This window comes from Podarcis filfolensis (genome assembly GCF_964270895.1).
Source record: "Podarcis filfolensis genome assembly, chromosome: 3".
NCBI classification, from domain to species: Eukaryota; Metazoa; Chordata; class Lepidosauria; order Squamata; family Lacertidae; genus Podarcis; species Podarcis filfolensis.
Window position 1 is genome coordinate 30,914,524 of NC_139606.1, and position 22,636 is coordinate 30,937,159.

Here is a 22,636-nt window from a genome sequence, read left to right on the forward strand (position 1 = left end):
TGTCAAGCTTCGAAAGCAAAACGACCTGAGCGTTAGGCCTGCTTGCTTGGTGGTTCTTCTTATAAGAGAATTAAACAGATTCACAAAGGATATGGACAGTGGTTGTGTTCTTCCTACACAGTTGGGAATTGTCGGTGCTATTGCACTCATGTCCCGCATGTGGACTTCCCAAGGCTAGCTGGCTGAAGTTGTGAGGTAAAATTCAATTTCCTCACTGCCCACTGTGAGAACGGAATGCTGGATTGATCCAGCAGACTTTTATCTTCTTATGGTATTGTGTTGATTTGAAAGGATTTGAAATTATGACACTAAATTTTGCTTCACCGAAAGGCTGGACTTTTAGTGATTTATTTTTTTAAAGCAATGGGGAAAATGCATTGTAAAGTGTGGGGTAATTCTTGCTTCAGTGCAGTGTCATCTAATAACCTCCCCACTTACATTGACAAAGAAAAAGAAAAAGAAATGTGTGTGTTGCGGGGGGGGGGAGCAGGGAAAAACTAGGGAAGGAACATAAGTAACTAAGGCCCAGACTGGATCAGTCACCAATGGGGGTTTCCCTTGAAATGCGAACAGCAGCTTCACGGGTCTTGGAAGGGGAATACACTGGTACCTCAGGTTACATACGCTTCAGGTTACAGACTCTGCTAACCCAGAAATAGTACCTCGGGTTAAGAACTTTGCTTCAGGATGAGAACAGAAATCGTGCTCTGGCGGCGTGTCAGCAGCAGGAGGCCCCATTAGCTAAAGTGGTGCCTCAGGTTAAGAACAGTTTCAGGTTAAGAAGGGACCTCCGGAACGAATTAAGTACTTAACCCGTGGTACCTCTGTATGGCAAGGAGAGCACAAATTCCCCAGCCAGTCCTCTAGATGCTCAGGCTTCCCTGGGGGTAAACCACACATACACATTAATTACAGTCATGCAATTAACGTCATGTTTCCTTTGGCCCCGAGGGCAATTTGTTAGTCATTGTAAACAGGGAAGGGCATAGCTCCATGGTAGAGAAAATTTGCATTATTTTTTTTTGCACCCTTTTGCACAGGTGCTGGGTATGGAAAAAAGGAATGTGTCAGATAATTGGAATGTATGTCCACTGAAAAGATGTTAGACTATTGATTGGTGGGTAATGTGAGCTACATCCCACCTTTTTGCAAATTTACGGGCTTCTTCAGATGTATATTGGGATCCATTGTCAGATATTAATTCATCACAAATGCTATGCCTTGACAGTACTATCTTTGGGTGGGTTATTATAGCTCCGGATGCGGTGTTTTTCAATTCTGTTACTTCAAATTGACTTTTAAGATCGTTAGTTTTCCTTCCAGTTGAAATAAATCTGTAACCAGTTGCTGCCAGGCTCTGCTGGGTACCTCCCTAGTTATCATGTTTTTTTGTGTGTGTTTTTGATGTTTTGCACAAGTGTTACAGGTTCCGACCATCTCCTCTCTTTGTACATTAGGTCAGTAGAAGGTGTGCCTTGGCCTTCATTTTCACAATACCATCTCAAGGTCTTCTTCATGTTCCAGTATCTCTGGACACATTGCCTTTGAGGTCACAATCCTTTCCCCTTTCAGAATCAGACCATTTCCTACTGTTAGCTCTATCTTATCATTCCAGATATACAGTAGACCACCCCACACTTATGGTTTCTTTAAGGCAGACAATATCCTGCCTCTCTCTGTTTTGTGCCTGGTTTCTTCCAGTTTGTTTGTGATTGCGTTGAGGTCTTTCAATAGCATGTACACCTGCTCTTCTAAGTCTTTTTTCTCTTTGGCATTTCTGTGGGTGGAATTTCTCTTAAAGGGGCCACATGCCAGATATTTAATTGATAATGCATATGTTAAAGGTAAAGGGACCCCTGACCATTAGGTCCAGTCGTGACTGACTCTGGGGTTGCGGCGCTCATCTCGCTTTATTGGCCGAGGGAGCCGGCGTACAGCTTCCGGGTCATGTGGCCAGCATGACTAAGCCGCTTCTGGCGAACCAGAGCAGCGCACAGAAATGCTGTTTACCTTCCCGCCGGAGCGGTACCTATTTATCTACTTGCACTTTGACGTGCTTTCGAATTGCTAGGTTGGCAGGAGCAGGGACCGAGAAACAGGAGCTCACCCTGTCATGGGGATTCGAACCGCCGACCATCTAATCTGCAAGTCCTAGGCTCTGTGGTTTAACCCACAGTACAAATAGTATATTTCTGGAACATTTGTGCTCCTCTGACATGGTAACCCTCAGGACTGCAAACTCATACATTTAAAGCACCCTGCTCCCAAGAATCCTGGGAACTGTGCTTTACCCGCCATGGAGCTACAATTTCCCATACTCTTAGAAAACTACAGTTCCCAGGATTCTATGGGAGCAGGGAATATGCTTTAAATGTAAGGTGTTTATGCAGTATTTCAAGAGTTGAACCTGACAAAAAGTCAGCAGGGCACTGCATCATATGTTTCCTTCTTTGCTTCCTGAAAATTGTCCAAGGGAAATTGGAGTTCTTGTACAAGTGTTCCAAAGTTGTTTTTGTCGCTGTTTCTGATTGCATCCCACCCAGCCCCATAAAACAGTGCACTTGGCACATTCGAACAATAAACAAACATTCAATTGCACGGAAGACCTTTGGTTTGAAACAACAGACTGGAGACAAATAAAGTGGCTTGTTATATTTGATACTTGATAACATGCTGATAACATGCTGTAGCTTAACATTATGTGCCTGATCAAAATTTATTCTGACCTGACCCTAGATATTCATTTGGAACTAATTTCTGTTGGCTTCCCATAAATGTGCTAGCATGCAGCTTTAATATATTAATACAGCAGATCACAGTGCCAGCAACCATGGAAAAGCTTGTCAGTACAAGGTCCACAACTTCATGACTACATAGTTATGATTCAGTGTTTGCTTGAATTGCAAATAAAAGTAGTTTTGAATATACTTATTTCCCCACTGGAACCTCTGGGGTTAGGGTTGTGATTTAGCACAGAATTCTGTGCTCTATGTATGAACCAATCAGCCAAATTTTGTTGAATTATCCAAGCTATATAATTTATTCATCATCACTTATTTGAATGTGGGGAGGGGCATACATTCAAGGGACCTTGAAGCTGCCTATATATTGTTAAGTACATGGGCAGCAAACTGAGCAGGAAGACATGACACCTGATCACAATTTCCCCCCATTAGAGTGCATTGTATTTCTACTTAAATTATGGTACTGTTTCTTCCACATATGTAGAAATCAGCAGATGCATTTTTATGCAAATCTACGTCACATTGGGCCTTCATATTTTCTGGAGAAGCATAAAGAACCATCTTAACCAAAAGCTGCTTTGAGGATATTTTTCTTTCTTTCTTCCTCTCCCACCCTAGCTATTAAATCTTTTTATCTTGTGATATCAGAGGCAAGACCTGGGACCTGAAGCAGGTCCTCTAAAACTGATGCTGATTATTATTCTCCTAACTGTGGGGCTAGGAAAGGTAGAAGCTTCAAAACCTGGACTGATCCCAAAACAGCATTAAGGCAGTTCGCCATCCCAGGAGAAAACCAAAAGCTAGAAAAATCCTGGCCGACCTGAAGTTGCCAGAACCCACCTGTCAGCTCCATGTCCACCACCAGAAGTGATGCTGGACTCAGGTTCTAGGCAGCTTCCAGCAGTTGCTAGCACATGCTCCTATGTTCTCCCAAGGAGAGGGTTTGGAACTGGGTAGAAAGGGTGAAATGAATCTGGAATCTTTCTCAGCAGAGCTAATCCAGACTGTAATCATATTATGGCCTGTGCTAATTAATTGGGCAATTTTTCATCGCTCAGAAAGGCTTTGTGGTACAGGTGACTTGATAAAAGGTGGTCATCCTAATGCTAGTGATGATTTGAAATTACTTGTGTATTAGACAGCGTTATTGATGCTCTTTGGAAAGTTTCCAGTCCCAAATCAGTTGATGTGGCTTGTACAAGGAATGCATGGGGCAACCCAGCCAAATGGGTAGGGTGGTATTATTATTATTATTATTATTATTATTATTATTATTATCCACTAGCCTCACTCCCAACTTCCTGTGGTCATTAGAACATCTGAGCAGAGCATGCAACTTGTATGGGTATAGGCTTTTCCTGCTATACTCTAGTTCACCAGATGCCAATCATATGTCTCAATATGAAAACAAGCTCTACTTTCTTGGCAAAGGCTGCATCATTTGTAAAATAATCTGTCTGTTTAATAATGCATTCTATTGAAAAGGAATGGGAGGATTTGCTTAGGCATGATTCATCACCGTCTGCTACAATAATTATAAGGGTTTTTTTTCTTGCTTCCCCGGTCAAAATGACCTTATTTTTATAGGTTTTTTTCAGTGCTTGTATGCTTTGCTTTAGGGTTTTGAAAATAAGTTTAGCAACAGAGACACACCTAATTCATTTGCAAGAGGCACTAATAGCCTGTCTTGTTTTCTTCCACATTTCTGTTTGCCATGGTGCCAGAACAGAAACTTTTGTACAACTAAGTTTGATAGGTGATGCAATTGCAAGTCCAACTCACATTTTGATTGCTCAGTGAAATTTCCCATCATTTATGAGTGGGGTGCAAAGTGGGGGCTGTGATTCATGGTAATAATTATTAGCATTTATGTCACTCTTACATGGGACGCGGGTGGTGCTGTGGGTTAAACCACAGAGCCTAGGACTTGCTGATCAGAAAGTCGGCGGTTCAAATCCTTGCGATGGGGTGAGCTCCTGTTGCTCGGTCCCTGCTCCTGCCAACCTAGCAGTTCGAAAGCATGTCAAAGTGCAAGTAGATAAATAGGTACCGCTACAGCGGAAAGGTAAATGCCGTTTCCATGCGCTGCTCTGGCTCACGAGAAGCGGCTTAGTCATGCTGGCCACATGACCCGGAAGCTGTATGCCTTCTCCCTCGGCCAATAAAGCGAGATGAGCGCCGCAACCCCAGAGTCGTCCGTGACTGGACCTAATGGTCATGGGTCCCTTTACTTTTACCTGTGTCACTCTTAGAGCAGGAGGCAGGAACCTGTGGCCATGCAGATGTTCCTGGATTCCAACTCCCACCAACTCCAGTGAAATCCTGTACATGTTCTATTAAGAAACAAACACCTGGGACTTACTCCCAGGTAAATGTGTACAGTATGGCAACCTTAAGTAACCCATTATTTCTCATTCCCGTCCCACTCCCCAGTCCTCTATCTTCAATAGTGGGATGATATAGGTCTACCTCCTTGGCTCCCAACTGCAACATTTTCAAAAGTATGTGTTCCATGGTTTGGCTATTGAAAAACGGGGTTCGCAGTAGCTAATTGGGAACTACTGGCTTACTTTACAGGGTTGTTGTAAAATTTGCCTAGTTAATGTATGCATTTTTAATCCCTAACCATTGGACAAGCTTATGACTAGCAATGAATGAATGCCAATTGCATATACAATATTAGGCAAACCTGACAGTCTCAAAGTTGAAATTTGTTTTTTATCTTTTGATTTTTGTGTTGTGAACTGCCCTGAGATCTACGGATGGAGGGATGTAGGGTGGTATACAAATTTAAATAACAACAACAGCAGCAGCAACAACAACAACATCATATTTAATTTTCTACAAGTAGCCCAGTAAAAATGTCTAAATAACACAACATTTCATTCCTGTTAAGGCTGCAAAGTACTGTAATTTGCATAAGAATATTTATGGAAAACCTACATAACTAGAAACAGCACGAAGAAACTTGCATATATATTTTTAGACAATAGACTACCCCAAGCCAAATTCCAATGTATGTCAGAGTAGTAAAATATCCCAAAGCAAATTCATTCATGGGATGTCAGAAGGACTCTAAAACTGTCTCTTTGGATTAGTTTTGTTTGAAAAACTCCATCAGACTTTTTTTTACCTCAATACTTTCCACTGGTTGTGACAAAAAAGCACTTCAGTAGCAAAAATATTGGGATATTTTGTGTCTAAGCAGTTTCGCTTATATGATAGAAAGAAAACGATAAATAAAAAGTGACTGAAATTGGAGGACATTGTTTATTATTGCACAGGTGGCAATGTCCCAGAAGGACTATGTTAATAGGTCAACTTGTGTGTAAATTCTGCAATGAAAGGTGCACCTGGAGTTGAATTTTCTCCCAAATTACCAGCCACATCCGTTACAGGGGGTTACACTATTTTTTTAAACAATTCATTACTACTACTATTACCGTTATGAAAACTGCCTATAATTACCAATCAAAATTCCAAATCAGTAACTAAGATTATTTTATTTATTTAAGCAACACATTGATATACAGCCTTCATAACTGCTTATCCCAGGTGGCTTACAAAAGCAACAAAGAATGCAAATAATAATTAAAACAATAAAATTGGTAGCAAAAATAAAATCCATTGGAACAGCAGAGCGACAAAGTCCCTTCGTAGTGTTTAAAATATACTTTTCCTTACAGTGCTTAATATCCAGTTCATTAAAATCCCCGTAATTACGAACAGAAGGTGTAGCCACCTCTAGGAACATTCTTGTGTGTGGGTTGGTCGCTTCACTAAGACTATGAGCTCAGCTTAGTTCAGGAAGAGAGCAGTTACAGAAAGCATTTGTGGTATGAAAAGTTATGACATTTCTGTAGGAAGTAACGGTTTCCTTGGTAACCTCTAGGTTAGATTACTCCAAAATGTTATATGTGGGGCTGCCTCTGAAGACGCTTTGAAAACTTTAGCTGGTGCAGAATTCAGCCGCCTGCTTGTTCAATGGGACAAGATGTTTTGAGCATATAGCACCAAACCTGGCCCAGCTGCACTGGCTGCTAATTAATTTCCGGGCCCAATTCAAAGTCCTGGTTTTGATCTATAAAGCCATAAACGGCTCAAGAACCGCAATCCCTCAAGGAGCACCTCTCCCCATATGAACTGACCTGGAGCCTGCTATCATCATGTGAGGCCCTTCTTTGTGTTTGCCCCTCCACAAGAGGCCGGGAGGGTGGCAACACGAGAACGAGCCTTTTCTGTGGTGGCTCCCTGTGTGTGGAATGCTCTCCCCAGGGAGGCTCGGCTGGCACCTTCATTGCATACCTTTGGGTGCCAGGTAAAAACACCCCTCTTCTCCCAGGCCTTTGGCAAATCAAACTGGCCTTTAAAACTGGGGTGTGTGTCTGTGTGTGTGTTTGTGTTTTACTATTTTGTTTGCTTTGCACGCTGTGCATTTTTGTGCTTTTTATACTGGTAACTGCCCTATGATCCTCGGATGAAGGGTGGTACATAAATTTAATAAAGCAAATTAGGTTTTTCTTTTATGTGAGTGTCAGGTCTGGTTCTTCCATGTGCACATCCCCAGGTAATGCTGAGAAACCATAGAGGTCTGATTTGGCGTAAGAAAGCTTCCTAGGTTCTCTCACACCAGATACCTTGGGTTCATATATCAGATCCACACGTCAGCTGGCTCGAGAGCCCTTTCCTTCCATGTTATAAGAAGAGAGCACTTTAAAAAAACACTCGCATCAATGAAGTTTTAGTTTTTTGAAACCGTACAGTGCAAAGTCCAGCCCTCTGCCTTCCAAAAGGGAATAGCGGCTGTGTTGGGGAGGGGGGTGGGGGGGGAGAGCTGCTGACGTTAATAGTACCTCAGACTGACAGACTGGTAAGTACTTGACTGGGAGCAACATGACCTAGCAAAACACTTCAGTGTTAATAAGACATTAGGGGGGGTGGATGCTTCCATTTATCATCTAGCCCATCGGACCCACAAGATTCTGGAACAGCTTGCTGGGTTATGGTGTAGCCCTTATTTTGTTTCCGTCGTGGCCACAGAACATAACAGAGATAGCTTTGAATCCTTCCTCTGTTCTGCTGTCACAGAAGAATGTTCATGTCATGATGACCTGACCAAGTGTTCAGTTGCACACACACTGCACTGTTTCCAGAGGGTTACTCAGTCAGGCTGACAGGGTCTCTCTTCTGAATCAAAGGGAGGCAAACTCCAGCAGAGCTGGAGTTGGCAGCTATCAGGCACCTTTGCAAGTGCTCTGGCAGTGCTCAGTTCACGATGATTCAATTCACGAGGCTGACTTAGGGACATAATTTTGGGAGCCTGAACACCTCAGCTGTGTAAGGTATAGTGTATGTTTTTTTTGTTGTTTTGTTATGTTGGGAACATTTGCTTATTTCTTCCTCTTGTGTCACTGAGATTTTTTTCCCCCCAGGTGAGATTTATTGTAAAGAGCTACGTTATCTAGCCCTGGTGTGGGCTGACTCCCAATTTTCTGTGGCCTCTCTTTTTTCCTTTACTCGGATCCCTGTGGTCCAACAGTGTGTTCTAAAATCACAAAGTAAGAGAGTGCCTAATTGGTATTTCTCAGTGGTTGAACATAACTGCTTTATTTTAAGTGGTCCTGAATGGGCACTCTTGACTTGAGAATATAAGTGCTTGTCACTTAAACCAAGGACTATGTAGTTCTACATTATTTTCAGGAATCCCAGCTACTAGCAAGCTTTAGGTAGTCTACTGAGGAAATGTCCTATAGTCTATCTGCGGATACCTCTGCCCATCCTTAACTTAATTACATGGGCTATTGAAGTTCATAATTCCATCATCTTTTTTTCCAGAATTACGATTATACTCACGCTTCTGCCTTGTTATAATGGCACATTGTTTCAAATATTCTTTCCTATAACATCTCTTTAACCGTTGCTCGCAGAAGTATTACTTGCTTTCTAGCTCTGCTTCATGTCATAGGAAAGAAACACAGGCTTTTCAAAGGACAGAATGCTTGAGGGGAATTTTCATTTCACGATACACATGTTCAGAAAGTAATGCCTTTACTGGATTTTATTTACTTTTTTAAAGCTCCCTCCTTTTGCACCAACCATCTTCTGGAGTTAGATTTGTATGAAACGAGATGAAAGCTGACATAGAGGAAATTGTTTCTAAGCCCCAGCGTTGTCCTTGTACAATTTTGGTTTCAGGTTTCCGAGAGCAATTGGCTCTATAAAAGGAATGTTTTCCCAGTTTCGAAAACCTGGGTATTTTTTGCTACTTTAAAAACTTTATTTTTAGGGAAGGTGTGACCATCTACTTCTTGGTCCTGATGCTTTGAGAAGATGGCCCTGGTGGTCCCTCCCAATTCTACAATTCTGTGATTCTATAATTCTATGATTCTATGTCTAAACTGCAGAAGCAAACTAGTTGCTGTTTCCCATCCCTGCCAATGGGAGTCTTGTCAGGGGGTTGGGGACCTCTTAGCCTAGAAATCTCAACACTCTCTCAGTGAAACAGTTCCCAGGATTATTGGAGGTGTGTGTAGGGGTGGAGTTTGAAATGGCTAAATCAGTTTCAAATAGGAATGCTTACAGTATCAATGTACCTTGTGGATGCAGAAGGCGCTTGTTGGAGGAACTAATACCTCAAGGTCACCTTTGCTTTGCTTAGAAGTAGGATTACTTGGATTTCAGTACACCGGCTGCCGCTAAAAGCATACGCAGTCATAAGGTAAGTGCTAGAAATTATGGGAGTGATGTGTTTAAATCGAGCTAGTATCAGCATGGTCCTCATCTTGAATTTGTATGCAAGTTATTAATAGAAAACTAAGAACAGAAGGAAGGCAGAAAGGCAGACAATTCAGTGCTCCTTAAGGAAGATGTATTTGTTTTTAACAGGTGTAGATTATGCTCTGTTTCCCCCCCACCCCATAAAGACCTGCCTGCCACAATGCTAATTTGCAGAGTCTCCCTCTCCTCCTGCCTCCAGACCTTTATTAAAAGTCTAGTCTACACTGCTAGAGGAAAGGTCTAATGTTATTATTATGTGCCTTAAGAGCTTATAAAGTAAAACACGTTTAATATTTCAGGTTTCCCCCCCCCAAACTCATGCTATCCCAGTTGCTACCTTGTAGTTGACTGAGAATGCAACCCTGTATGGCTTTCTACTCAGAAGTAAGCCCTGCTGAGTTCAATGGGACTTCCCAGCTCACTTTCCCACTGCCTCTTGAGCCTGTGTTTTATCCTGGTGTGGATCACATCTCTGTGGGGCTTCGTGCTCTGAGGCAGGTCATCGTTATTCCCTCATGCTTTTTTAAAGGCGTCTAGACCGAGGGTGACTTTCCAGAAGCCACTGTTAAAGCCTAGATGAAATTTGACCTTATGTTTTAAGCCTGCATAAGCAAACACTCTGCACTGAAGTTGCCATACCAACTGCCCAGTGAAGAAGCGTAACACCCAGGAACCTGGGATGCTGTTTCCAGAGGCAGAGGAACTGTGCCTTTGTGTGGGTTGGAAAAAGAACAGGCTCCTTGGATTGGTAACACTGAAGTTACAGATCCTCAGCATCACAATATCAAGACGTAGCGGGATCCAAAGTATGTTTAATTAGTAGTAAGTCTACCGTATTGAGTCCAGGCTTACTAGTCCATTTTAGCATTATATAGTCTTAAGGGCATGAAGAGGCACCGTGACATTGAAAATTAAATGTAAAGAACTAGTGGGCACCATTCGCCCAAAGCCAAGCACACTTAAATCCAGTTGGGTTCAATGCATGGTTAAAACCCGTGGGATGGGAAAATGTCACCCTACCCATGGAGTGTGACCCATGTTCTCCAGTGCCGATGGGGCATTTTTGCAAGTGATGTAATAAAACCCACACCTTGCAGTCAAGCTTGATAGTGTGCAACTGGAGGTTATAAATAGGGGGGGGGGAAGAGATATTAACCTGAGCACACATTTTCCAGCTAATGCTCATTTTACATTCACCTCGCAGATGTGGGGAATGCCAAAACCAATTTAGGAAAACTGCCTCGGATCCAAGCTCTGGGAAAGTAGAGTCCCAAAGCTAGTATACACAGGAGATTACTGAGGAACTGAGTCCTCCTCTTCTCCTCAGGACTATAACTGCAGTGATTCCCTCCTTATTTTTATTTGCTAACACCGCCTCCTTCGCTTTCCCCTCCTGCCTAACAAACTCCACTTATTTAAAGTTTGCCATTCTTTCAAACGCAGCTTGATTGTGGTCTGTTAACTCAGAGGCACTAAGTTCTTCCAAAATATGCAGACGAAGCAAGGGGATGGGGGGGGGGGCAGAAACAAGCTCCAGGATGGCAGCCAAAAACTCTGGGATCTGAGCTAGGCATTAAAAGACACTGCCTGGAGAACTGCGAGCTAGAGACACTTAACGGAGTTATTTTATTTCCAAAGTAACACCTGCAGCGTTTATGAGATCCTGTTAAGAAGCAGAAGAAATCTGCATTAGAATACAGTGTTTCCTGTAGGAGAGGAAGAAAAAGACACTTACAGGATGCAGCTCGGTTGCCTAATGTATTTATTGCCATATCATATATTAGGCGTTAGCCTGCAGTGTTGTTTCTGTTCCAGACTTGCAGCCAATTGATTAGGGAGCTGTTCTCCACGACTCAAGGGACAAAATAAAGAGTAAACACAATGGCTGGGTGTCTGGGAACTGACAGTCCTCACTTCAAGGCAAAAGATGGCTCACTCTGCATTAGTAACGCTTCCACTTTGAAAATTCACAGTGTCTGATGCTGGGTGCTTTTGAAGCATTGCTGCTATTTTGGTGTGTGTTTGTGTGCATAAGAGGAGGTATTTTCTGTTATTTAGGCTTCCTGGTATAATTTGACAAAACATACTTTGTATTTCAAGGGACATTTATCAGAAACGCAAGGAGACGTGTCCCCTAATTAAGGACATTACATATGACCAGAATGTTCCTTCAGGCTGAGATTCTAATCTGTGAACTCTGATTTTTAGCATTACGTATGTTACAACTGCACTGTAAGGCCGCATATATGCCATACAGTGAAATGATGTGACTTCTACCAAAGAATCCAGGGAACTGTAGCTAATCCACCACAGACCTACAGTTCACAGCACCCTTAATAAACTAAAGTTCCCAGGGTTATTTGGGGAAAGTCATTGCTTGAGGAGGTGGCCCAAAACGGCAATCCAATTTGCCTTTAAAAATGTGGATGAGGGTGTGACCAAACTTTGTGATGACTGAACTTGAATTTGGCTTCCTTGCCTGCTAGGAACAGCATGGAGACTTCGGTTCAAAATCTGATTTGAACTTCAGTTCAAAACCCCTTTCTTCGCCTTGCAAAATCACGTTCTTCACTTACTCTGCTAGTTACTTTCATGCCTGCAAAATAATATTGTGTGATCTCTGGTGTATTATCCTAAACTGCTTTTTTGAAGGGTAGATTTATTCTTTGAGTTGCTGATGAGCTCCAGTGCAGTTTTCATTTCCTATCCCCTTCACTAAGTGATAGAATTGTAGAACTGGAAGGGAACCCAAGGGTCATCTAGCCCAACCCCCTGCAATGCAGGGATCAATTTAACTTGCTCTTCAAGCTCTCTCTTACTTCCCTTTGTAGAATTCTTAAAAAAAATAAAAATGCAGCGAATAGCATCATGATAGGGTTCTGTCATCAGACGTTAGGTTGCAGAGCTGACCACCCTCCCTTCTCACTTCCTGTTAACATGGAGCCTCTTAACAGAGCCTGCCAGTATTTTTTCTGATCATTGTTTGGAATTTCACAGACATTTGAAACCTGTGCCACCCCCTTGTGTTTGTGAGTGACTGAAAGGCATCAGTCTGCACAGCAGCAGATCTAGAAGAGTTCAATAGCACAAGAAAACGAGGCCCAGCACGTCAAGCTTCCTGTTGCCCATTTTATTACTCACTTAGCACATTCAGGGTCACCAGCTTGTAGCTGTCACCCAGTACTGGTGACAAGAGATTTGCAAGGGCTTTCGAGACCTTAGCTTCCACAGTATAAATGCAAGCAACCATCTCGTATGGTTAGAAATAGGGATTTTTTTTGTTTTTTATTTGCTCCGCTGTGCCAGTGCCCTGCTCATTTTTCCAAACAGCAAAATAATATGTCAGATAATCAGATGCTTGGGTGTACTATATTTTGTTTTTATTGTTAGGAACCCCCTAAGCCTGAAGAAAGTGCAACAGGAAATTAAAGCCAGCAGGCACTAATCTGTCTCAGGGTGCTCTGCACAAACATATGTGCATGCCAGCCAATTGCTCATCGCTCAATCATTCATCACCTGTGAACTCTGTGTATGAATGGGTGGGCCAGCTTCATTGGCAAGCCTTATGTTTTGAGCTGATGTGAGGCAGCATGACAAGTCTTGCCTGTGGGGTTCAATATTGGAATGGCTCCTTCAGAGATGTGAGTCATCCCTTGATATATGGCTGTCATCAGACGATGCCTTGAGGGAGGTGGGATATATATTCCACAAAGAAACTGGACACAATTAAATGATGCCTCTGCACATGGGAACTCCGCTGAAGTCTGACTTTAACCCATTGTTTCCCAAACTTGGATCTCCAGCTGTTTCTGAACTGCAGTTTCCATCATCCCTGACCACTGGTCCTGCTAGCTAGGGATGATGTCCAAAAGCAGCTGGAGACCCAAGTCTAGGAAACACTGCTTTAAGCAATGGGAGGTTAAATCTGGCATCTTGATTCATCCAGAAGTAAATCCCCACTGAATTCAGTGGAACTGACTCCGACATCAGCTTGCATTTTTTTCTGAGTACTCTCACCCTCTGAGGTAAGGCAAGAGGTGATCAGAGAGAGGGCATTATTTGCGGTAGCCCCCTTCCTTGGCATTGCTTTCCTAGGGAAGTTCACCTGGTCCGGTGCATGTGTTGTATCTTTTTGGCACCAGACAAAAGTCCTTTTACAAACCTGTTTCAGTTTAAATGTTTTGATTGCTGCTGCTATGCCCTTTTGAGCCTGTCAGAGTAATTACATTTACATCTTCCATTAGTATTTTTTTTAATGATGTTGTGCTTCTTGTTTTTATGTAAGCTATAAGTTATGTAACTTCCTGTCATTTACCTGCAGGATCTGCTCAGTGAGTGCTGCCAACTGCCCATCATCTTTGCCCTGTCAAGAACAATGTCAAACTCATGGATAGATGCCTCTTTGGCATTCTGAGTGGTTTCCTTAGTTTGTGAGGACAAAACTTGATTTTCCTCTCTTCTCTTTCTCTTTCTTGTTTCATGTGGAATAGTAAATAAATAAAACAAGCCCTCCTCAAACTGCAAAGAAGATGGGGAATTCTTATGCTGGGCAGCTCAAGACCACACGCTTTGAAGAAGTGCTGCATAATTCTATTGAGGCTTCTCTCCGGTCCAATAATTTAGTTCCTAGGCCGGTTTTTTCACAGCTGTATTTAGAAGCCGAACAGCACCTTTCCTCTCTAGAAGGTAAGAAACGTTGATTTGACATTTTTATTCAAGTAGAAATTGAGCCTGTTTTGTTTTTAATGATCGAGAGATCATCCTGAATATTCAGTCCACAACCAACACAAGGTTGGCAGAGCCGCCACTGGGTGCTGCCTGGTTGGTGTTGACCTGCAACAGAGCCTCGGTGGTGGTGGTTTCCCATTTATGGAATGTCCTCCTTGGTTAGGGGCATCTTTCTCCCTCGTTATTAACACTGGAATTTTAAATAAAAAACATTCCTGTTCACTTAGGCATTTGATGGCTGGAAAATAACTGTTTCTGGCAACCTTGAAATGATATTTGATTGCTTTTAATTTTTTTAATTATTATTTGTTGCAGTGGTTGCTGTTTTATTGTTTGCTGTCCTTGGCTGCTTTGGGAGGAAGGGTGGAACAGAAAGTTGATTAAATGACGAATAAATAAGTGTTCAAGCATGATATTCCGATCCCCCAAGCAAAGTCACTGGAATCACTTCACCACCCACCAAGCCAACTTGTTTTACTGCTAAACTTCAGGAACCTCTGTGGATCTGACAGTATGCAGGCATCATTATTCTTCTGGTGCAACTATTTCCTCCTGTTAATTGCTGGTCTCTCTTTATTGGCTTGAAGGGCATTTCCTTTGTATCTTCTTTTCATGAGCACACTTCCTTTCAAAGCAGTCTAATTACGGCGTGGAAAGAATAATTATCAATGCAATATGGCGGGGTCTTTAGGCAATTGCATTGAAACATAATTGAAATATTATTCAAATAGTTTTGAACGATATAGCTACTCACCACCTATGGAAAAACCCTATTTAGGAACAAATCTGTGGCTATTGCACACATATTTCCCTCTCTTCTTCCTTTCTTCCATGCTGAACAAGGACTTTTTCATTTGCATGAAAAAAACCATCACCATTGTTTAAGTGTCCATCTGCTCCCGCTGCTTGCTCCCCACGTGGAAAACCTTAGATTTCATGAACCTTAGATTTCAACAAAGTCTGATGTCACAAAAGTGGGTTATGACATCAACTGGGAGAAGATGCTGCCAGAACATGGTCTTTGTTTTAAAACAAAAGAACTATTTTCACACTTGTTAGTGGATTTAACAAATCACTGGGTCCTAATCCTGGTGTTCTTTGTGTGTGTGTGTTTATATATATATATATATAATTAGCAAGAACTAAGTGCGTTTATCCAGATTATTATAATTATATTATTATTATTATTATTATTCTTATTTTTATTCTTATTCTTATTATTATTATTACTACTATTTTATTATTTTAAAAAGCATGCACACCGACAGGGCAGAAAAAAATATTTAATTATTTCATTTAAAATGTGTATAAATTGCCCATTAGCTTTAATACTGACTAATTGCTATTGTGTGGCTGGGGAATGATAGCCTATTGAGGTGCAATATGGGAATAGCCTTGCTTCCAAGGGGTAGGCTATTTGCCATATCTTTACAAAAATAACAAGGGGGTTGCAAAATGTGCCCTTCCATGAGAGGGGGGAAGGATGTGTTCATACTTCACAAATAGTTTTTAAAATTATAAAATAAAATGTCCACAAAATGCCAGGGCACCGCTATGCGGAATAGCGTAGTGGACTTCCTAGTCCCACCTTATCATCTTCTCATTATTAAAGGGCCAGAAGACAGTTAACGCTTGTAGCTAGGAGTGCTCAACGTTGAGCAAAAAGAATAATGAGAACAACCCAGCCATAAAAGTAATTTAGAAAACCATTGATTTCATTGGAAAGGATTTAAGCACATGTTTAATTCTTATTGAAATCAGTTGGACTTAAAATACTGCCAATTCTTGAAATGAAAACTTCTGGTAGATGGGCAGAGTCTAGGGGCAATCACAGAAGAGTTTCAGGAACGGAGTTTGGGCGTATCCAACATTTTTAAAAAGCAGATAGCTGGGTGAGATAGCTCAGTTGGTTAGAGCATGGTGCCGATAACACCAAGGTTGCAGGTTCAGTCCCCATATGGAACAGCTCCATAGCCCAGGGGGTTGGACTAGATGATCCTCAAGGTCCCTTCCAACTCTACTGTTGGATTCTAGTGCTTTTGAGAGGTCCACGCTGTAGCCAGGTGATTTTTGGTGTGCCTGTATACGCAGCCTAACACAAAAATCAACATCTGGACCGATTTTATTCTCATTAGCTAACCATTTATTTCATTGGCCGAGAGGGGATGTGTTCTTGCCCTCTTGAAAACAGACACAATAAATTAAAAATTGCGTAGTTAACGGAGAGGCAGTATTTGTTTATATTCTCCCAACAATTTCCTCTGTAGTCTGCCTCTTTTATTTATATGATTGCAGGCTGAAAGTACAATAATAAAATAGACTAGTGCTTGTCATCGTTGTTTGCCATGAAGTCTGCTTCTGAGCCTTTTCAGGCAAAACCGTTGGAACAAAAGGGCACTCCTAGACTTCAGACCGCAGGCAATGTCTTTCTTTTGCATTACGCTGCTCAGCAAAACAACTGATGTTCAGAGTGGTTGTGATCTTTGCTTGGATGCTTTTGCTGGACAGCTGTGTTATTTTCATAGATTTTCCTGCCATTTTCCTTTCGGTATGTAGTCAAAATTTATGTGACTGCTTCGTACCAAGTTAACTAAATTCTCTGTGGCGTATATCGAACCTGTGCTTTATTCATGCTTAATGTATGCCTTATGTTTAATTCAAACACTTAACACATCAATAGCTGTAACCTAACTGAATATATTAAGCAAGGTTTTATTTGTCATCTGAATCTGGCCCAGTTTGCTCAGTGCCTCAAAGCATGTAGAGCTTAATGCAGCTCTGGACAAAAATAATCATGCTTTTATAATGACTGCCCTTTAAAGGGTTGTGTATGTATATTGAAGTTTTGAAGAGCTGATCTACAAATATTGGTTTATGCTGGCACTATGAATACACCAAAGGCATCTCAAAATCATAGTTTGCATACATCTTGAGTATTTGAGGGCCTTGATCCAGTGCTGTGCAATTGTCCTCATCCCTCATATCCCCCAATGTGAGTGTAAGCAGTGCAAGCGTTCATTATAGTGAATGGGAACTTCACAATCATTTAATGTTGCAGCACCTAGACTTTTGTAACTCCCTGCCTATTGATACCAAGCAGGCACCTTCACAGCACTCTTTTCAGTGCCTGCTAAAAACATTTACATTTAGACAAGCCTAACTAGCATGCTTAAAGGGACGCAGGTGGCGCTATGGGTTAAACCACACGGCCTAGGACTTGCCGATCAGAAGGTCGGCGGTTCGAATCCCCGCGACGGGGTGAGCTCCCATTGCTCAGTCCCTGCTCCTGCCAACCTAGCAGTTTGAAAGCACATCAGAGTGCAAGTAGATAAATAGGTACCGCTCCGGCGGGAAGGTAAACGGCGTTTCCGTGCGCTGCTCTGGTTCACCAGAAGCAGCTTAGTCATGCTGGCCACATGACCCGGAAGCTGTACGCCAGCTCCCTCGGCCAATAAAGCAAGATGAGCGCCGCAACCCCAGAGTCGGTCACGACTGGACCTAATGGTCAGGGGTCCCTTTACCTTTACTTTAACTAGCATGCTTGGGAAGTTGAGATGTTTTTTAATCTGATTTAGCATTTCAACTTTTGCATGTTTTAAAGGACTGTTGTAAATTTTCCTTGAGTTTCTTGTTTTAGCTTTTCCCCCTAAACCGCTAGAAGGTTTTCTTCCTTTAAAAAAACAACAACAATCACACGGTGCGTCACTTTTATGAAATAAATAATAAAATAATATCCCCAGATAGTCCTCCTCTCTCAGTGCCATGGAATTATTGCACAAGCAACTTGTGTGGCGAATTGAGGACAGGGCTGGAAGCGGATATGAGAAACACACCAAAGATCTCCCATTCCTTTCGGCACCCCCTCATTCTGCCCGTGCATGTACCTATGATCTTGCACTGGTGTGGGGATGAGGGAAGCAGGGTTCTATTGGACTCTGTGTTCTTAGTCATGCTCCACTGGATCAGGTAAATCATACAGGACAAGTTATAGTGGACTAGTTCAGAAGGTGGGAAGTTGGTGGATTCACTCCACAACTGCAGCTTGACTTGATTCCTTGCATCTGTGAGACAGTCACCATGGTTCAAAAATCGCAGGCCACTTTCATATCACATGAATATGCTGTGTCTCTTGATGGAGGCAGTTCACATGTCATTTATTGTGAGTTGAGTAACTTATTATTCTGGAAAGTGCTATGGGTGCTTTTCTTCTCTTACACCAAACTCACACCTGTCCCCTTTATTTACCTGCCTTTCTGTAAAGTCGGAAGCTGCCCTAAGATTTGTTTCAAGCTACTGTTTAGCTCATTAACTCACTGCAGTCCTCGCTGCCGTATTTGAAGCTTGGTACCTGTGGCTGAAATTGCGAAACAGCTCTCGCTGATAAAGGGGGAGAAACGTTATTTCCTCTCATCTGAATGCACCATTTACCTGACCTCTGGTGACTGTGCTCACGATACCTTTTAGCAGGCAACAGAGTGGATAATGAGGAAGATGAGGAGGAAGAAGAGGAAGAGGAGGAAAGTTCAGAATCAAGCAGCCCCCCTATCACTTATCAGATGAAGCCGCCTCCTGAAGGTGGTTGCACTACTGACGGTAAGAAATTCATACAGCTGGGTGGCACGTTTAGAGGTGCACGCAGATGAAGCGGCTTCTTCACACCGATGACTGAGAGCACATGCGCCGAGTTGCACCCAGCATTGCATGTGCACATGACGACTGTTGCATCAGGAGAGGCCGGCCAGGTTGCGCCCGGGCCGACATCCCGCCAGGCCAACATCCCGCCAGGCCACACCACATCCGGGTGACATTCCCTCAGGCCTTCTCTGCTCCCTCAAGATTGGGGATGCTGAGCCCTCTTCCAGTGGACATGGCGGAGGGCTGTAGAGGCTTCAGCCCCACAGAGTTGGCACGCCTGACTAAGAGTTGATCCTTTCACACAGAATGAAACCCGAGAGTTCAATCCAGCAAGCCTTAGGCATGGCTACATTCAGTCGTGGACTTAAACTAATCAGGACTGCGTCATTTCTGCTGCTTTCACTGGGATCCATGCTTAATTCTGAGGCCTAGTTGATGTTTAGGCTGTGCTATTTGGGACTGCAAGTGGAAGCCCCCATGATTAAATGTCTTGCTGTGCATTTATTTCTCCACATAGCAAAGTCAGAGAGAGTGGTTCTAGTCTAATCTTCTCCCCGAGATTATCACATTTGTCTTCTATTTACACCCTGATTTTCACTTAACAGAGTAGCACTTAGAGTTTTATTTATGAAGGAACATTCAGTTATGTGAGCCCCCACCTGAAGTCTGAAATGGTACTGCTCAGAATTCCTCAGTGAAAAATAGGATGTCACAATGAACTTTGCAGGTTGAATTTTGCATGAAAAATTACCTTTAGGATAATAAGATTTTGGGGGAAATGATAATAATTGTGGATTGCTTTTAATCTGTTTGGGTCAGCTTGTTTTAAAATGTTTGGTATTATTACAACTTCTAAAGAAAGTATTAATCCGAACAGAGATTTTTACAGTTTGAGAATGGAGATACTATTGTATAATTGTTAGCAAAACATGACTCAGAATGGCACATTCCAGAACATCTATGGATGATGTACAGAGAAATTTAGGGTATTTTGAATGGTAAGCTCAGATATTCGTTTTTAATGAGCATTTGCATACCAGAGTTGTTTTCTATAAAGTGAAAGAGTAGTCTTTATTTCCAATTAATTCAGTGTCCACCTCTTTGACTTGAAAATTACTTAGCTCCTTCTGGACGGGTTGCCACATGTACATTGCAAAAAGTAGAAGCCCTGAGTTGCATATAAAATTGCACATGTTAATTTATACGCACAGATGCAAATTTAGAAATAATTACTTTAAACAATTTAAATAGAAATACAATACATCTCACCACAGTGAAGAAGACTGAGCAGGTAACCCATGCGCCTGATTGGTTTGCTGCCCAGGGGTTCCCTTTGGATGGGCAATTCCTGGTTCTCTCTTCTTATGGTTCTTCATCTTTAAACTGGAATTAGACCTGACAGCTCTTCAGCTAAGAGGACTGTAAAATAGGATACATTGCCACCTTAGACTGAGTCCTGAGACTGGCTAGCCTACTGAAGTCCCATGTTTATGTTGTCACTTGCACTTTGCTATTTATTGAGAAATCTAGTATCCATGTGTACTAATTTCTTTTCTTTCTTTTTTTTAAAAAAGGATGTGCTTCAGGGCATGTCTGTAGCAGCTCCATTTTTGTGCAATCTGGCGCCGAAAAGAGCACATGCCGTTGGTTTGGCCTCTGCCTCATTCCAATGTCTCGCCAATTATTGTCTCTCGGTTGTTGCTCCATTTCCTGGTTTCTCTGTGTGAAATTTAGGACCTCATTAACTGGGTACTAACTTTCCTGTGATGGCCCTTGCATATGTTTGGACAAATGCCGCTCAGTGTGTCCCTCATCCTTGCCATTGTCCTTCTCATGTGCTTTCACCACTGCAGCTTTTTACCCGCTTTGGAATGCTGAATTTGCTTATATTAACCTTATTACCACTTCCTGCTTACTGTTTAGCGAAAGGTGATGCACAAATCTTCAGACAATATGATCCAGAATTTCCCTCGTAGCGACTGTCCACCCGTCTCTCTGGGTGACCAGAGTCAATAGTAATAATAATAATACCCCAACCATCTGGCTGGGTTTCTATTCCCACATCACACACATTTCATTATTGGAGCCATTTTCCTTTAAAAATGCATATGCAAATATTCCCCTCTCGTTTGTTAATTTATTCCGCTGTGTTACATTGTAAGGAAAGAATGGGATTGTTTCTGAACTTGTACAGCTTAGGCAGTTTTGCTGTCCGTACTTCTGCATCAATCCCTCACCCCTTTACACATTTGAATCAAAATACAGTGGTACCTCTGGATGCGAACGGGATCCGTTCCGGAGCCCCGTTCGCATCCTGAAGTGAATGTAAGATGCGACTGCGCGTGCGTGGGTCGTGTTTCGCTGCTTCCGCGCATGCGTGTGACGTCATTTTGAGCGTCTGCGCATGCGTGAGCGGCGAAACCCAGAAGTAATGCTCTCTGTTACTTCCGGGTCGCCACGGAAAGCAACCTGAAAATATTCATCCCGAAGCTACTTCAACCCGAGGTATGACTGTAATGAGAGATATGTAGATGCAACCGTGCATATTCAGTGGGGATTTATTAATTTTATCCTGGACCCACAGTTCCGAGAGGAATTTATTTCTTTAAAACACCTTGGCTATTGTCTTTTCTTTTCTTTTCTTTTCTTTTCAAAAGAGTATAATTTATTCCACCAGTTCATACATAACCTATGGTATATGATTTGATTAAAATAGTGCTGTTGTTTTTCCTCTTCCAGGTTTCTGCCAGGCTGGTAAAGATTTGAGATTAGCATCGGTTTCAAACGACCCAATTGAAGTGCCTTCAGGGTTTACACTGGTTGGCGCCAAGTCACCAAACTTACCGGATCACCTTTTAGTGTGTGCCGTAGATAAGAGATTTCTGCCTGATGACCAGGGGCGCAATGCCTTGCTAGGTAAGTGGCGGCTGTGATCACAGCATTGCTGTAAGTCAAGGACCCTGTGGCCCTCTAAGATTTTGTGGGATTATTGACTGCCATCGTCCTTGACTACTGCCATGTTGACTGGAACTGATGGGAGTTGGAGATAAACCATTTCTGGAGGGCCAAGGTTTCCAGTTTCTGTTGCCAGGGAGAAATGACAAGATTAGCCCCATCTCATTTTGATTCCTGGTATTCGTCCTTGTTTTGGAACGATTTAACCTTCTGTGCAGGTGGCTGAGCTTAAGGAAAGGTACGGAGTGAACCTCTATTTTGCAGATGCCGCGTTACCTTTAATCCAGTCCAAGGTTACACTCATTGTCAGATCAGTTTGCATTTACAGTTGCTCAGGCGACACCTTGAATTACTAGGCCATTTATGGACATTTCCAATGACAGCTGTCTTTGATCTCATCTTGTGTTGATATACAACCTGTTCCTCTTCTCTTTTGAGATGTGGTTTGTGATAGCAACCCATTAGTGAAGCTGGCTGCACAGAAACAGAGGCTCCCTAGGGTTGTCATATTTCTAAAAGTGAAAATCTGGACACAAATGGGTTTTTTCCTGACATGGGTTTCCATATGCCTAGGTTTCCCTGAACATTTTAACCGATCCTCGGAAATTCTGTCCGGACACTGTTTTTGACAGACAAATCCAGGATATGCCTGGGAAATTCTGGACATATAGCAACACTACTCCCTGCTGCTTTCTCAGTCTCATCACCTTCTTTATGAGATATATATATATAGGTAAAGGGGACCCCTGACCATTAGGTCCAGTTGTGGCCGACTCTGGGGTTGCGGCGCTCATCTC

At 42.4% G+C, this 22,636-nt stretch overlaps 1 protein-coding gene across 4 annotated transcripts in view; it reads left to right on the forward strand.

Annotated features, from left to right (window-relative positions):
• GREB1 (growth regulating estrogen receptor binding 1) overlaps positions 1 to 22,636 on the forward strand; it is a 97,830-nt gene that overhangs the window by 27,866 nt on the left and 47,328 nt on the right. Inside the window, exons 1-4 of one of the 4 annotated variants that reach the window (XM_083606950.1) lie at positions 7,896 to 8,086; positions 14,012 to 14,207; positions 18,714 to 18,842; positions 21,624 to 21,800. In XM_083606950.1, the coding sequence (XP_083463076.1) occupies positions 14,051 to 14,207; positions 18,714 to 18,842; positions 21,624 to 21,800 (463 nt within the window). In that variant the 5' untranslated portion in view covers positions 7,896 to 8,086; positions 14,012 to 14,050. Of the gene's footprint in view, positions 1 to 7,877; positions 8,087 to 9,334; positions 9,463 to 14,011; positions 14,208 to 18,713; positions 18,843 to 21,623; positions 21,801 to 22,636 lie in introns of those variants that run through there. The other 3 variants (XM_083606951.1, XM_083606949.1, XM_083606952.1) reach the window with 3 other exon arrangements.